The 17,984-nt window shown below is 37.9% G+C and overlaps 1 protein-coding gene across 1 annotated transcript in view; it reads right to left on the bottom strand.

The window, feature by feature from the left end:
- LOC128744401 (homeobox protein unc-42) overlaps positions 1-17,984 on the bottom strand; it is a 79,918-nt gene that overhangs the window by 40,420 nt on the left and 21,514 nt on the right. Inside the window, exon 2 of the mRNA XM_053841396.1 lies at positions 5,879-6,057. Within this exon, the coding sequence (XP_053697371.1) occupies positions 5,879-6,057 (179 nt within the window). The remainder of the gene's footprint in view (positions 1-5,878; positions 6,058-17,984) is intronic.

The raw sequence follows: 17,984 nt of genomic DNA, 5'->3' as shown, positions 1-17,984 counted from the left end.
AGTCTGTTTCGGCATTTTTTGTCGTTGTCGTTTAATCATCTCTTCAACACGTTTTCTGCGTCTATTTTTAGTGTTTGTGTGTCGTGTTGTACTATTGCTTTTGACATTTCTTTGGCGTTTTTCGTCCTATTTACGTCGCCTTTCGGCTTTTATTTTCATCTGCTTTCATCACTTTTTCGTCATCTTTCGCTGTCTTTACGCCACCTCTTTGTCGTCTTTTGTCGTTTATTCATTGTCTTTTCGACGCGTTTTCGCCGTCTTTTTGTCATCACTCTGTCGTATTTTTGTCGTTTTTCACAGTCTGTTCGCTATCTTTACATCACATTTTTGTCGTTTGATCGTCATTTGTTGACCTTAATTTTTACATTTTTCGTCACAGTTTAGACAATTTTTTATTGTTTGCGTGGTCTTTTTGCTGTTTTTGTTGTCTTTTCATCACATTTTTGGCACCTTTCTTCGTCGTTCTGTTCGTTGTTAAGACAACCAAAACTGCCACGAAAGACGATCTTTAAGAAATTGCATTTTAATTTTAATTTAATTTTCACCCAATGCCCTTTGCGCACAATCAATATGTTGTTTTGCACTGTCGTTTCGTCGTTTTTTCGTCGTCCATCCAATAATCGTGTCTTTTTTACATTTGATTTTTTGTAATGCTTTGACACCATTTCTGTCCTTTTTTGGCGTCTTAACGTACTCTTCACCGTATTTTCATACTATTTCCGACGTTCTTAACACTTTTAAACGTCTTTTTGTCGTGTTTTTTATTTATCATTTTCTGCCACTGTTTTGTCATCTTATCATTATCAAATTGCTATCTTTTCGACGCCTTTTTTCGTCTATTCTTTGTCTTTTCTTCGTATTCGTCGTCTTTTGGTTGTCTCTTTATCGTATTTGTCATTCTTTATCGTGTTTTTTGTTCATTTTGTTGTTGTTTTGGCATCTTTCTTTGTCTCTTTTCAATAGACTGTTATTGTTTGTTTGTCTTATTTGATCGTCTTTTATGGCGTTTTTGGTCTATCGTGCTTTTCTGGCGTTTTTTCGGTGGTGTTTCATCGTAATTTTGCCGTCTTCCATTGTTTTTTAATGAGCTTTTCGCTTATTTGTCATTATGTTTTCGTCGTATTTCCGTAGTCGTTTTGCTGTTTTTTGTCGTTCTTTCGTCGGCCTTTTGTCATCTCTTTGTTGCCTTTCGTCCAACTTCGTTGAATACGCGGAGTCAACAATCTCACGGGTTATAGTGGCCATACCATGTAACCTGAGGGGGTTCCAGCGAGCCCGGGTATACTACCGAGAGTTCCGAACGAACTCTCTAGGGGAAAGGATCATCGATCGTCTTTGATTACCAACGATTGGCTTATGCGACACCTCAAAATGAGGACCAATCGTCAAGTTGATTGCCCAGCTTGAGACTCTAACGTAGTTAGGTCAAAATGTCTTCCTTCGAAAAGGTTCAAAGTACGGTAGGCTTTCCTCAAAAATCTCCCGGGCAAGTCTTATCCGCGAATCCCACCGATGACCATTATCGACAACTTCACCCTAAAATCGCTAGTCAACATCACAAACTTCCTACATGAAAAAGCTTCTCATCACAGGCAAGTTTCCTCCACTCGACACCAGAGGACCTGACCGCATGGGAAATTTTAAATATCGAACGTTAACACCTTTCTTCACCACCAGAATTGTATATCCATCGGGCGTTTTCTCCTCATTCTTAACACAGTAAATTCTAGCCCATCATGGTTTTCTAAAAAGTTCTATGCAAGCGATATCGAACTTTAATAATCTAATATATTATCGCAAACTAGGCAACCGTTACAAACGCTTTAACGCCTTTCGTCTCATTATCATTTTTTTGTCGTATTTTCGTTACGTTTTCGTTGTATTTTCGTCTTCTGTTCGTATTTCTTTGCGACTGTTTGTGTTTTTTTTATCATTTTCGTTGTCTTTTTTGTTGCTGTTTCGACGTCTTTCGTTGCCATTTGATGTCAGTTGTTTTTTTTTTTTTTTGCTGCCTATATGTTGTTCTTCCGTCGTATCCAGCTTTCCACGCGCGGTACCCACCTTTTCGCGTACGTAATGACGGTCTGTGGTACAACAATCGTAGTGGCATCCATAGTAACCGCGCCTGCTTTGAATGCCAGAACCGAACTGTATCCTTCAGAAAGTGGTACCCACCAGTCGCTATTACCGCTCGTGGAAAACGGGATATTCAACATCTTTTCGCTGTCTTTCATCTTTTCGGCCAGTTTCGTCACCATTATGGCGTATTTTAAACGACTTTTTGTCAATTTTTTGTTCTTGTTACTTATTCTTTCTTTTCGTCGTCATTACGGCATTATTTGCGGCCTATTCTTCGTCTTTTTTATCGTCTATTTGCTATCTTTTCGTTGCTTTTGGGTCAGCATATTGTTTTCCTATCTTTTCATGGTCTTTTTTCCCTTATCTTTTCATCGTATTTTCGTAATTTTTTGACGCCAGATGTAAGCATTTTTTGTTGGTTTTCCGGCGTTTTTCACCGTTTTTTGTAGCGTTTTTTGTTTCGTCATGTTTTCGTCTATTCATCGCTTTTTCCCATTTTTGTAGTGTTTGTATCATTTTTCCATCGCTTTTCTGACGGTTTTTAAATATGTCTTTTGTTTTTGCCGCTTTTTAGCGTCTATTCGTCATCTTTTCATGTCAATTCCGACGTATTATCATCGTCGTTCGCCGTATTTCTGTCAATTTTTCAGCGTATTTTCACTACCCTTTCATCCGTTTTTCGTCATCTTGTCAATGCTCTTTCGTTGTCTCTATATCAACTCTTCGTTGTCTTTTCTTCGTATTTTAGCCATCTTTTCATCGTCTTTTTGCTGCGTTTTCTGAAGGCTCACATATCAACAGTTTTTATTATCGCTTAGAAGAAGCAAAGCTGATTAATAATGTAAATAAAACAATGATTCCAACTCCGCTAAGTTATAAAGATCAATCTTATTCGCAAGACAATAGTGAAACTCAATCGCACCCAGCATGGCAGCATTTACGAAAATTTTCCCTTTTTAATACATTACTCATTAGAGTAGTAAACCCTCGTTCGTTTCTTTTTTTTAGAAGAAGTCTATTAGAAACTTTCATGCCGGCTCTTAAAAAATAGAGTAACGCTTTTCGAAATATTTATTCACTTGTATATACCGTACTAGTGAGTTTTGCAACTGAAAGAAATTGAAGACTTTTTGAAAACGCGTAGATTTGAGCACTTGATCCGTAGGTCCGTAGAAAATTCCTAAATCCGTAGGACTACGGATAAAGCCGTAGATCTGGCATTACTGCTAGAAGGTACGATGCCAACCTATCAAAGCTATTAGATCTTACAGTGCAAGACGTTTGTACGAGCAAGTTTTGACGAAATTCAACAGATGTATTTTGATGGACGACGTGAAACCTACGTGAAAATGGATTTCAAGGAGAGGCGTAGCTAGAAATGCTTCTTGAGGGGAGTGGCAAGGTATTTGTAACTCAAGACGCTACATTTCAACATCCAGCGATGGCGTGGCAGAGGAATACGCCAGAAAGCTAGATCAACGAATCGCAGAACAGCAAGAAGAAAGGATTGAAGTGAGCTGTGGAGGATCCTCCATGGTGCCATTGAAACAGGGCTGCGAGGAATGTGCCTAAATTGTGCCTAAAAGGTGCTTTCCAGCATCCTGTTCTGTAGACTGAGCCCGTTAGCGGAGTGCTTCGTCGATGAATACCAAGCTGGTTTCCGTCAGGGTTCGCTCCAAGACGGATCAGATGTGTATCCTGCATCAGTTACTAGACAAGTTCTGGGAGTACAACTTGTAGCCTCATCATCTGTTTGTGGACTTTAAGGCGGCGCACCGTGGGATGGAACCCAAATCTAGGTGGACAAAAGTAATTACGCTTAAACCGTTAGTTCTAGGTATAAAGTATCTTCGGAGAAAATTTGTTATTTCAGCTTCCGCATTTTTTGCTGTGTATGGCATTAGGGTGGCCATCATAGTAGGCGTGTGCAAAATATAAACTTTTTTATGGTTGAAGTTAACTGAATAAAATGTTCTGCAAAGTTAAAGAGCATTAAATTTTGAGTAACTTTGCTAAAAAAATAAAAGCCCTATCTTTTATGGTTGATGGACTGGGGTAATTTGAATTTTTTTGGTCGGGGTGGACCTAAAAAATCCGTTTTTCCTTAATATCTCCTATCGTGTTCATTTCTCATAAGTCATGCGTTCTGAGCACTTTCACATCCATTGAAAACGCACATTTTGTTTGAAGGAATCAGGTCGCTATCTCCTTTGGTTCTGAAGCTACAGACAGTTTTTCTAAAAAAATATGCTTTTTTCAAGTGTCAAATGCACATGAAATTTTGTATGGATGTTTAGTAATATATTGGCCACCGAAATTAATTGAGATCGCATCGGTCCAGGTCGGCCCTTTTTTGCTAGACCGTATTGAATATGAAGTAAAAATTACCGTTTTACTTACCAACATCACAATTTTTACGGTAATAAGATGGATTAAAAAACAAAAATATTTATTTGTATTTTTTATTTGTATTTTTTTTTTGCATGATTAAGTTAAATACAAATATTTCATGTGCTGCTTTTGAGCAGTTTTTACGTTATTGACATTTGAAAAAAAGCATATTTTTTTAGAAAAACTGTCTGTAGCTTCAGAACCAAAGGAGATAGCGACCTGATTACTTCAAACAAAATGTGCGTTTTCAATGGATGTGAAAGTGTTTAGAAGGCATGATTTGTGAGAAATGAACACGAAAGGAGATATTAAGCAAAAACGGATTTTTTAGGTCCACCCCGACCAAAAAATTTTAAATTACCCCAGTCCATCAACCATAAAAGATAGGGCTTTCATTTCTTTAGCAAAGTTATTTAAAATTTAATGTTCTTTAACTTTGCAGAACATTTTATTCAGCTAACTTCAACCATAAAAAAGTTTATATTTTGCACACGCCTACTATGATGGCCACCCTAATGCCATATACAGCAAAAAATGCGAAAGCTGAAATAACAAATTTTCTCCGAAGATACTTTATACCTAGGACTAACGGTTTAAGCGTAATTACTTTTGTCCACCTAGATTTGGGTTTCATCCCACGGTGCGGCGTACGATTTAGTCACATGAAATGAACTGTAGCAGATAATGCTGGAAATGCTTTTCCGATGAAACTAGTAAAGCTGATTCGTGCGACGACACTCTGGGTGGGTTAAAATTATGCGTATAATGCTGACGGCAGGTGAGACCTGGGCTTTCAGGACTTCAATTATCAACGAAAACATCTAACAAGCAAAAGCAAGCTTTAAGATCTTGTGAATCAGTGTATAGTATTTTACAGTTCAGTACAGTACAGTACTTTAGGCATAAGACCTTTAACGGCACGAAAAATTTTTAAAAAATTCATCAAACTTCGTCCCATTTGGTTCTGTTTTTTCAGATATTCTCGGTATTTTTTTAACAGAAAATCGACTATTAAGTATGGCAATATTTAACCGTAAAATAGACAGTTTTACTAGAGATTTTTTTCATCTTGATTATTTCAGTTCAGGCTGGGGTTTAACTAGGTGCTAAAATACCAGTAAACAGTATTTGTTTGGTCTATTAAATGTCTGAAATTTAAGTCGGTCAATGAATTCAACCAATTGGATACCTCATAGCGTTACCTTTTGTTGGTTGGGTTTCAACTTTTTTAATGCTAAAAACAAACAGATAACTTACAGTTAGTGTACTGTACTAAAAGCCAAAGCCATAGCCAACGGGTTGATGCTACCGTAGCTATCTTAGCAAAAAAACCCACCAATCTCTAACATCCTACCAGTTGTAGGCCACCTGCTTAGTAGCTACACATCGCAACGGGTATTTTTCTTACCTGAGTAAACGTGGTCCGGTGCCGCCTCCGCGCCGGCGTCGGACAGGATGCCGTGGTGGGCGTATGACCGGCGTGCTGAGGCAGGGATGAGATTCCACTTCCGGGCGACGAGATGCCACCGGACACCGACGAAAGTCCTCCGTTCGGTTCGGGTTTTAGTTTTTTAAAAGCACCTTCCGCTGCGGAACCGGTCCCCGGTATTATTTCGGTGCCCGAGAAAGAATGGTCCGGGTGAGAGAGAGCAGAGAAGAAAGGAAAAAAAAAAGAAAAGTTAGCATAAAGTATTAGAGCTGCTGCTGCAGCTGATGACGACGATGTTGATGTTGCCCCCAAACGGTCGGGCTAGCGGAAATTTTAAACCTAAATGCAAAAGTTGAGGAAATGACAAGTTACACGTTGAGGGGGAAACGATCCGATCTACATCCGATAGAGTGTGACAAACCCCTGGCAAAGGCAAAGCCTACTCGTCCGTAGTCGGGACGGTCGGGGGGTGTTTCAACGTCAAGTCAAGTGCATTTCGTCGCAATTTGTACTCTCACAGCAGGTCACGGCGCTTTCGGAGGGCTGCTGACTCACTTCACTTTCGTTCGTACTACCACCAGGGGTGTGTGTGCGCCACAACAAGTGACATACTCTAGAAAAAGGAGCTGAAATTTGATGACCGAGTGAGGGTTGCTTTCCGGTAACAACTGTGTAGCAACTCTATTAATAATGATGGGTCTACCATATGGATGATAAATAATAAATAAAATTCAGGCAAGGGTTTTTAGGACTGATTTATCAGCTTTTAATGATGCTGCGATAAGCTAGTGCTTTGAAGTGGTTTCTTCGGGGAGTCAATTTAAGCAGTTATCGAGATCTGAAAACCTATCCGGTTAATTTTTGATTGTGATATGTTTCAGGTTTTTTTGACGTACTGGAACAGACGTTCACTTTTTGATGGTTGTAAAAACCTATTTCTTTTGTATAGAATCTTTACTGTTAAGTGGAAACTGATACTGTAGACTGTAAACAAAGTGAAACGGTAGCCACGTTTTAAGATTGTATTACATATAATATAATACATACTTCATAAATTGAAGATTCGAATAAATTCCAAATTATTTGAGATAATTCGACATTGGACTTTCATTGCGAGCCTGCAGGAGCAATTCTCGATGCGCCTGTTTCGGTAACGCCATTATGATTACAAATGCCTACTGTGATAAATGGTAGCATTTTTCATGTGTGCGGAATTCATCGTATTTTATTTTAAAAAAATTGTTGAAAAGTGGTCTGGTTTTGAACACTATCAGTTATTAGCTAGCGGTTTCCCCGTCGAGAGCAACACGAATACTGTCACGGTTAAATGCACCTATTGATAATTGTTACGATGAAAAACTATCGCCTACGAGCAAGTGTAACATCTGGAACTAACTGAAATCAAACACTAACTCATCGCAAGAAATCCACAAAAAATGCACTGAAAACTACACCGACTAAAATTGTTTTAATGACACCGAACGTTTGTTTTGACAAAAACTGCTAGTGCATAAACCTTAATCACGGACAATAAGAAAAGAAAATCTTTTATATCTTCAGATAAGCATGTGTTCGTCCTTAAAAGGACGGTTTCTGGTAATTGATAAAACTTCTAAAAATTTATGCATTCTACTCAGTTTTCTTGGACAACAGAACAGAACAGAATGTTTGACAGAACACCTTCTTAAACAATAGTAACTCCGAACAAAAGTTTGTTCAGTTCCTCGTCGATAGAGACAGCCAGCCGCAGATGGTTCTGGTTTTCTCGTTGTCACAACCTGCGTTACCTTCTGCTAAATCCAAAATTTCAGCCGCGAAATCACTGCTGCTAGATGAGCGTGCGTAGTTTTCCTGTCTTAGCAAACGATGAATGTAGCCTTTCAGGAATTGAAAACTAGTGGGATTTTCCATTCCCTCATCTGCCAGACCTAGTTCCAAGTATATTGCAACAATGATGAAGCCGATGTACGACTTACACTTCGTGCTATACTAGAGCAAAAATCGAAGAGAATGTGTATCTCCGGAAGTTATGGAATGGCAGAATTCGAAAAGATGTTCTTTCACTGCAAATTCAGTCCGTTTCTAATTAAATATTTTATAAAGCGTTGATCTCCGTTTTTTGCATTTTTCGTTTCTATTTCAACATCTTTTTACATCATTGCATCGTTTTTTTTTGCAAATTTTGCCCCCTTTTCTAAAACTATTTTTTGTAGTGCTTGGTTTTTGACGCCTTTTTGCCATTTTTGTCGTTGTTTAGGCGTTATTTGGCTATTTGGCGTTGTTATTTTCGTCGTTCGTTCGTCGTTTTTGACACCTTTAAACATCTTTTCATGGTTTCTTGGTTTTTATTTTTTTTGTCGTTTTTTGTCGCTGTTTTGGCATCTTTTCGTCATCTTATTGCAGACCTTTCGACACCTTTTTTCCATCTTTTTGTCATTGTTTTGTTATCTTTTCTTTGTATTCGTCTTTCTTTTGTCGTCTCTCTGTTGAAATTGTAATTTTTATCATGTTTTTTTCGGAGTTTTTATTGTCTTTTTCAGCGTTTTTTAGCCGTTTCTCGTTGGTTTGTCTCTTTACAGCGGTTTATTATCATATTTTATCGTATTTTGTATATTATCGTCTTCCGTCTTTTGACGTAGGACTACGTCTTTGCTCACTATACTTGGTAGGGTAGCACGTTGTGAAAATGAAAATATAAGTGTAACAACGTTTGAATGAAAGATATCAAATGCCTATAACTTCTATACTACTGAACGAAATATAACTGTTAATATGCCGTTGGAAAGATAAAATGTCCAGCAATTTTATAGTAATATACTTATAATAATCATTGATACGCTTAATAGTGAGAATGTATGTAAAAATAAGGTCGAATTTCGTTAACATGGAAGGCTAGCGGTAAGTACGAATGACAAGCGGATGCAGACTGCAATGATAGCTGCTAGTACAAGCTTTTCGACGCAGGATATAATATACGATAACCTACGGGCCTGTTGCCATTAGAGGTGTGAAATTGTCAAAATTTGCCGGACTAAATATCCATGGATGGCGACAACTCTGAAGTAGCCTTCATATCGAAAATAACAGCTAGTAATAGTAATACTAATAGCTAATAGGCTGTGTTTGAATGCTTTCCGATTAGTTTCAGTTGTTTTAAGATGAATCAATCAGTAAGCAGTGTCGAATAATTCATAGTAGCAAAAAAACTCAATGAGATTTCAAACACATGAAATTTCAACCTTGATCACAAGCGCGAAACTCACATATGAATTTCTCTCGCTATTATATGCGATATCTCTGTTGCTACGCGATGTGAACCAAATTCATCAGCGAATATTTTGCTTAATTCTTTCACAGCTGGCATTTCATACAACGAACCAGAGAGCAAAACAGAATCTACCGTCACACTATGGTCGAAAAAGCCAAAATTCCAGACAAAAATCACTATCTTGAAAACCATTAGCTATACATATTTCATGTATTCAGAAGATTTTGTTTAGAAAAAAAGACCTATCTTTTGGTATAATTAGTCATTAGGGTGGTCCACTTTTACTCGTTATAAAATTTTTAACTTTTTTGTCTTGCGATATAGAGCAATACTTTCTACAACAAAGTTGTAAATAATTTATTTTGCAGAAACTTTGCTGAAGAAACCAAATTTGTATCTCATCTGTGTATCACTATACAACGAATTTTCTAGATTAAGTCAGGGTGGATCTTGAAAAAGCAGTTTTTTTGCTCTAACTTTTTTATTTGAAAACCAATTTGAAAACTTTGTTCGGATGACTTTTGGAACGTAAAATGATACATTTTTTAAAACTTCTAGATAGTTGCTATCTATTGTTTGAAGGAAGATATAGAAGTTTTCGATTCAAAATATTATAGTTTTCCACGGCGTCTCACACTTCCGTTGGCACATATTTTCGAAAACGGAATGAATGGTCTAAAAGTACGTACCTGGATCTACAAAATTCATGTAATGACATTTTTCCACACTTCTCCTGTTCTGAGAAAAACGCATTTGAAAAGTGAGTATTTTTCCATATTCAGCCCGCTGTGGTCCAACGGTTTACCGATATCTACTATCCGCAGGGCCTGGGGAAAAGTTGGGTTCGAATTCTGTTATAATTGACTCCCATTATTGCTTATTTTGTTCCATGGACCCGTAAACGTTGCTTCAAGGGCCATCCCTTACCTGTTTTTTCGTTCTGGAGACACTATAAACACGTTTGTTTCATTACTTTCTTCTACCGTCCCCTCCATCTATTGTAAAAAAAACTACCGTTATAAATATCGCAGGTAAGTTAGAAAACGACGCTTTAAAAACTTTATATTAAAAAATAATATTGTGGGTACTTTTAAAGGAATGGACAAACGCGAATTGTTTTCTTTGTGAAAAAATCCGAAAAGTATGTGATGAAGTTTTCAAAGCATACAGTGTCGTAAAGAAGGACATGCCGGTGAAATCGAAAAAAAATTGTTCAATTGTAAGGGATACATGCATTTTTCTTCAAGAAGAATTATTTGAAGTATTAACGAAGCTCAACATAAGTTTTTAAGTACAATGAGGAATATTTCAACGCACCATGGAGAAAGTTTAGAAAATATTGCAATAATATCCAATGATTATGATGTCCCGACTACTTCATCGATTGATACCGCATTCTCATTAAACAAGTCTCATCGAGATACAAAAATTAATTTTATTTTATGCTGTGGACAAAATATAATGTTAACATAGGCCTACGTCACCCTTTCGTTCAACCCTTAGGCCTGTATACCTTGTAGTTTTTTCGATGAGCTTTTCGCCTGATGGTCATTACCTTTTTGTCGTGTTTCTGTCGTCTTTTTGCCGTTCTTGTTGCCTGTTTGACGCCTGTTTTCTTTTTTGTCGTTCTTTTGTTGTATTTTTTTTCTTCTTATTCATCGTCTTATTGTCATTTCTTTGCCGTATTTTTGTCTACGTCATCAGTTTTGTCTTTTGCGTCTGTTTTTGTTGTGTTCTGGAAGGCTTTTTCCGTTTGCCGTCGTCTCTTTTTTTGCAGTTTTTCGTCGTCACTTTGTCAGTTTTTCATTGTCTTTTGTCGTCGTTTTGTCATTTTTGTCATTGTTTGTTGTCAGTTGTCTTTCTACTGGCTCTGTCCTTCTTCCGTCGGTTATTCGACATCTGTTCGTCGTCTTTTTAGTAAGTTTTGGCGCTTTTTTAGGGCTTTTCACACGATTTTTTGTAATTTTTTGCTGTTTTTTCATCATCTTTTCGTCAACTTTTCATCGTGATTTCGTCATTTTATTTCCATCGTCATTATGCCGTCTTTCGCCGTCTCTTTGTTGTATATTTGCTGTCATTTTGTTGTTATTTGGTCATCACTTTTTGCCTTTTCGACGCCTCCTATTATCTTTTCATCGTAATTTCGCCATTTTTTGTCATCTATTGCCGTTGTTTCATCATTTTTCTTGTCTTTTCGTTACCATTTTTCTATTTTTTGGCCATTATATTTGTATTGACAACAAAAATATTCTCTTTTTACTGCCTTTTCGTTGTTCTTTCATCGTCTTGCTGCAGTGTCTTCGTCATCTTTTCGTTACCCTTTTGACGCTCTTTTGACGTAGGACTACGTCTTACGCCAAGTTTTGAGATAGGGTGTCATTCCAATTAATCGAAAAATGCGAGCGACACGAAAAATGATAGGTTTTGAGTGCTAATAGCTCAGCGGTTTTCCGATCGATTTTCAATATTGTTACACCAATCGATCGGAAAATCTTCTAAGAATTGGCTCAAATGAAGAAAAGTGTGTATTCTTGATGTTGAACTATTGAAAAATTGAAAATAATAGAAAAAAAAGTAGAAACGCATTTTCACGCTTCGGCTTATAATTCAGTCAATGGATTCAATAGATTTCCAAGATATTTACACCAATTGATCGAAAAATCGATTTGGAAAATATTGAAAATATAGAAAACTATTGATTTTCAATTCGCGTCATTGAAAAATTGAATTATTTTCATATTTTTGCTTTCCCTCGTCAGTGCTTCCCTAGCACGGATGACAGAAATATATATGATATAAGCTATGGGCTAAGCTTCCTTATGATTGTATTTAATTTACGCCCTATAGAATCCGATCGAAAATTGTTGAGCAGATGCTGAGCGTGTGTTAGAGCTGGAGCACTCGTTTCGCTGCCGTGAAGGAATATCTGGCTGCTGAAGTTCCGGAATTGGCAGGAAATATGCTGCTCGCGACAACGAAACGATCAAAATTATCGTCACTTGCAGCTGGCCATCCGCAACAACGAAGAGTTGAACAAATTGCTGTCCGGTGTCACCACTGCTCAGAGAACTGTCTTTCCGAACATCCAAGCTGTTTTGTTGCTGCCCAAGAAGATGGAAAAGAAGGCTTCAATTTCCAACATATCACGTCGATAAAATGTCCTTTTAAGGACAAAACATAATGTTCATGAAGATTTGAGGAATTTTCGCTCACTGATTTTAATTCTATTTAATTTAGACTGATTCTAATTGTTCGCTTCTTATCAAATAATTTTAACCGATCACCTCTCGCGCTTCTGTTCGTTGTTGCTGCTGGTTGAGTTGGCCGTTTCGGAAGGTAAGAAACAGCCAACAAATATACCAGCTCAATGTATTAGGTCAAGCGTCAAAATGCATAAAACCATGGGTTTAATAAAATGAAAGTTTTAGTAACATCTCTTGCATCTTTATATAAGAATTTGTTCGTTCTTCAAAGAACGGTTTTCGGTAATTGATGAAACCTAGGAAACTTGTAACCTAGAGCTTTTCACTCGGTTTTCTTTAGCAACACAAATTTATCTATCACCAATACTATACAGTAATAATACGTAGCGTATTTTTTCTTTGGCAGCAAAAGGCGAACGGCTCACTGGTAACTTTGCTCTTTTGTTCAGACTGAAATTGAAATGCTCTATTTTATTTAACGTAGATGATAGAATGAAGGACCATGAAAAATAGGTGTGGCCGATTCTTGTCGCTTGCTCTGGTACATAATACGTGGTAAGCCGGCGAACAGCATTATTCAAACGCTAGCTGAGCTACTGCCAACATCGTTTGCAATTTCCGGTCGGCCACCGAGCGTGTGTTGGAGCTGGAGTGCTCATTTCGCTGCCGTGATGGAATATCTGGCTGCTGAAGTTCTGGAATTGGCGGGAAATATGCTGCTCGCGACAACGAAACGACCAGAAGCATCCCACGTCACTTGCAGCTGGCCACTTGGAGTGGTATTTCATCGTGATTCAAGACCATACACGAACGGCTTCGTTGATCGCATAGCTGCTGAGGCTTTCCGGTTGGTCCGTTGCAATAAGCCGTGCCTGGTTAGCGGTTATCGGTACTCCAATTTACCGAACAGAGAAATACGTTAAGTGCGTTAGTGCAAGTTTATTGCAAGCAGGAATTATGATAATCAAACAATCGGTCCTTTTAAGGGCCACACAACGATTGAAGAGTTTATTATATTTGCTTGCCCAGTTAATACCATTATTACAGTCAACGAGGGAAAAGTTGAATTTTTAACCATTGCGGACGACCAACCAATGACAGGAATAAGTTTTCTGGTCACGGGCGCCATTTTCTGTGATTTCCAAAACGTCTGTAGCTTGTTAATGCTTTATTATCAGTGTTCTTTTGTAAGCCGCAGAAAAGTTGCGCAAAACTTTCAACTTTTTGAAAACTCGTGTACCCTCTACCGATAAGCTGAGGAAAAGCACTATTCAACGTAGAAACAGATCATAAAAATTTATTTGCTGTTTGGTTTAGTTACTGACTTGGTTTCGTTTTCATAAAATAGATTCAATCAATTCATGGATATAACTCCAAAATCGGTTGAAGGTTGAACGTATACAATGTTACTACTTTGATAAACGTTACGTATGTAGGTTGTATACATGAAGAATCGTTTTATTACATACATGGATACATTCTACTATCGCGACAAAGAGACTTACGTGGTTCTACGTCACCTATGCGGTCGTGTCTTGTGCACAACCCCTCTGATTTTTTGTGTTTCCTGAAGGCTAACATGTTTAAGTTTTTTTATTATCGCTTAGAAGCAAGAAAAGCTTATTAATGCAAATTAGATGAGGATTCCAGCCTGGTAGTACCAGGTTATAAAGCTTAACCTTATTTTAAGTTCTATCGCACTACAGAATTTTATTAGAAAAAACTGTTCAAATGTGCGGAGAAATAGAAACGAAAATATTTCATCTTTCTCCCGTACTCCAACCAGAAAAATGTCTGTATTATTATAAATTCGATTTCATTATGGTCAGCCAGGCCTGAAACCTGAGCCAAAGCTTGAGAGTGAGGAATATGATGCCATCAGCGCATATAATGGAGAAGCGTTCTATCTGTCGTCAAAGTGAACAATGCAAGTTTCACTTGACAGCATGGCAGCATTAATGGAAATCCTCCCATTTGTGAATGTTACAGCTGGTCTACCACAAGGTTCCCACCTTGGCCAACTTCTGTTTATTTTGTTTGTTAATGATGTAGAATATATTTTAAATCGTCTTAAGGTTTTAATTTACGCAGACGATATGAAACTGTTTTTAGAAATATGTAAAGCATCGGATACTGAACTGTTTCAATGCGAAATCGATTGCATTCATATCTGGTGTAAAAAAAGCTTGTTGGAACCGAATGTGAAGAAATGCACCTCTATCTCATTCACAAGAAAGCGCGTTACTAGACAAGTGGACATAACTATAGATCATAAAGTAGTGCCAAGACACAATCAAGTTAGAGATTTAGGTGTTATACTTGACTCTAAATTAACTTTTGCTGATCATTATAACAACATTATGTATAAAACAAGTAACATGCTAGCACTAACCTTCCGTATACACTACAACGACATTATCTCCAGAGCCAATAAGCAACTTGGATATATTTTTAAAATCGCCAAGGAGTTCCGTGACCCGTACTGTTTTCGATCTTTGTACTATGCACTTGTAAGGTCTGTTTTGGAATTCGGATCAGTGATCTGGTGTCCATATCAACAAATTTGGATCACTAGAATCGAAGCAGTGCAGAAAAAATTTCTACGGTATGCTTTGCGCAGTCTTCCATGGCGTGATCCCAGAAACCTTCCGCCATATGAGGAACGCTGCCGTCTGCTTAACTTGGAGACTCTTGAAAGAAGACGTGCCAACGCTCAAGCCACGTTCCTGGCTAGATTGCTACTAGGAGATATTGACAGCCCCGCTCTTCTGAGCCAACTAAATCTGTATGCTCCTGAACGACCCCTCAGAACCAGGTATTTCCTGCACCTGCAGGGACGGAATGCAAACTACGGACTGTACGACCCTATCCGATTTATGGCAATGCGGTTTAACGAACTCTACGGTTGGTTCGATTTCAACATGACGCCTAATAATTTTCAACGACGACTCTCTCGTAGACGATAAATTTGTAATTGTACTATTGTATGTATTTACTGTCATATGTGTTTATATCATGAAGACCACCTTGTGTCCGATGATTTTTTACAAATAAACAAATAAACAAATAAACAAATTTATCAAAAGATTTAGTTTACAATTTAATGATCCTTATACAATCAAAACATTATACGAAGGTTATGTTAGGCCTCATCTAGAATATTGTAGCATAATTTGGGCTCCTTATCAGGATATACATGTAAATCGTATCGAATTGGTTCAAAAGCAGTTTTTATTGTTTGCACTTGGTACTTGGAAAACTTGGTTGGACGTCTTTACCGTTACCCTCTTACGAAGCACGATGTTCATTAATTGCGTTAGATGTGCAATGATGCAGAGTTTGCAATGATAGTTTTTATAAACGACGTCTTTGCCCAAAGAGTAAATACTGCAGATATACTATGCAATTTGAACTTTTATGATCCTACCCGTTCGCTTAGAAATAGGAATTTATTTTATATTAATAATCAAAGAACAAATTATGCTAAAAATAGTCCTTCAAACAGAATGATGTCATGCTACAACTTATACTGTGGAAATATTGATGTTACCATGAACAAGAGAGCGCTTAAGAAACATTTATTTACTAGAGTAAATTAGTTTTTTTTGTTGCCAAATTGCTAGTTTATAATTATAATTTTATTATTGTAATGTATTATGTATATATGTGGTCTACTTTGTTTGACGACTAAATAAAATAAATTTTAATTCACTACTCATTTGAGTGTTAAACTCTCTTTACTGTTATGTTCGTTTCTTTCTCTTAGAAGAACTTTAAAAGAAACTTTCATATCGGTTCTTAAAGAATAAAGTTATACTTAAATTTTTAAACTTTTTCATGAAGTTTATGAAATATCGTAGATTCGTGCACTTGATTCGCAGGTCCGTAGAACTGCCGTAGATTCCTACATCCTTAGGACTGCGGATAAATCCGTAGATTTGGCATCACTGCTAACACGCTGACGGACGAACGCCGTCGCAAGCAGCGCCTTGTAAGCAGTATGGCCCTTTCCACATGTTACTATTAAATTATTAAACATCATCGAAATATCTGAAACCATTTTTATTTTATTAGGATTTAATTTATTCAATCCACTATTAATAATAATAGAGACATATGTGAAGCACTAGCTGATTTTCCATTTGTTTCAACTAGACCACATACATTTTGAATACGATAATGCTTTCGATTTTCCCAATTATAAAAAGCCAATCTATACGAGAATGGAAAATGGAGTAAAAAAATAACAAAAAAAAAAGCGCCAGCGAGTTCACGGAAAGGACATAATGAAACAACAAAAGCATCAAGCTAAATGGAAAAGTGCGTTTATCCTCCTCCTAGAACATGGCTTCGGATGACGACGGCGATGCGATGATGGAATTTCTCCTATAGACTAGGTTCAACGCTGCCGTACACGCTCACAGAGTGCCAGTGCCAGCATTCCATTAAAGAGTGATGGAGAAAAACAACAGTCAGGCTTTTATCCCGAAAACGGCTTGGCCCGCCACAACCTGCACTACACACTCCCTCTTCCACCCACTGGACCCCACCGCCCAACTCCACAATGGCTGCTTTTGTATCGTTCGCAGTATATATGTTTGGTAACTCGCTGATGGTCGTCCTTATTGCGGATCTGATGTTGCTGCCGCTGCCTCCGCCGCCGCTGCTGCCGCCCGGAGTGTTGCTCTTTATAGTCTCTTAACGAAGAAACGCCAGTAATAAAGAGCTAAAAAGCTTTTGATAACAACTTTATGAATCGACAAACAAACTTTATATGCAGCTTTTATCATTTTTTTTTCTGCTCTCGTATTATGTGGGATTTTGTCTCCCCGAATCATGTGAGCGAGCGGGGAAAAGAACAAAATAAAACCCGATGATGTTTCAATTACTCTTCCTATTATGCTGCTGATGGGTGGCATTCATGGCGTCTCTCCTCCACATTAGGTCCGAACGAATGTGTCTGCTGCTGCGAACCAACGCAACGCCGATCGATCGTCTGCCCCATGCTGATGCTGTGGCTGGTCGGACATCGGCCGTCACACACACCGAATTTAGAGGTTTAGCCTATTTACTATGTAATTACCGGCGTCGATAATTATCAATTTAATTACAATTAATTTATTAATTAGCATGATTTAAATTTGGATGGATACCACCAATTGATTGCACGCACCACGATTATCCGATGCCGATCGGGTTCGGGACGCCATCACTGCATTGGGCCGCTTCCAGCAGCTGTTGCTGCTGGCTAACTCTCTAATTCTTGCCGGGTCACATCTCGTCGTTAAACTTCAGCCGCTGTGGCTGTGCGGGAGAGAGAGAGTGTGAAGGCACGTGAGGTAAACGTGGGTTATTTGATAATGGGCGACAAAAAGTGATCATCTATTGCAGATTAGAGTCCGTGCGGTGTGAACGTGTCTAATCGAGCGGATTTCTCTTAGCAGGCGACGCTTACACTATCCGAAATGGTTTCTCGCAAAATTCATTTGTGAAGATTAAAAATTGAACCTCTATAGACTATGTTTTCATTAAAAAGAGAATAATGTAACAAATTACTATGAGGACTCGAGCCACAGATGCTCATACTATTAAAAAACTCGTTGCCGATGAAGTT

Source organism: Sabethes cyaneus, chromosome 3 (assembly GCF_943734655.1).
Source record: "Sabethes cyaneus chromosome 3, idSabCyanKW18_F2, whole genome shotgun sequence".
Taxonomy (NCBI): domain Eukaryota; kingdom Metazoa; phylum Arthropoda; class Insecta; order Diptera; family Culicidae; genus Sabethes; species Sabethes cyaneus.
Note: the sequence above shows the minus strand (reverse complement) of the source record. Positions and strands in the feature narration are given on the sequence as shown.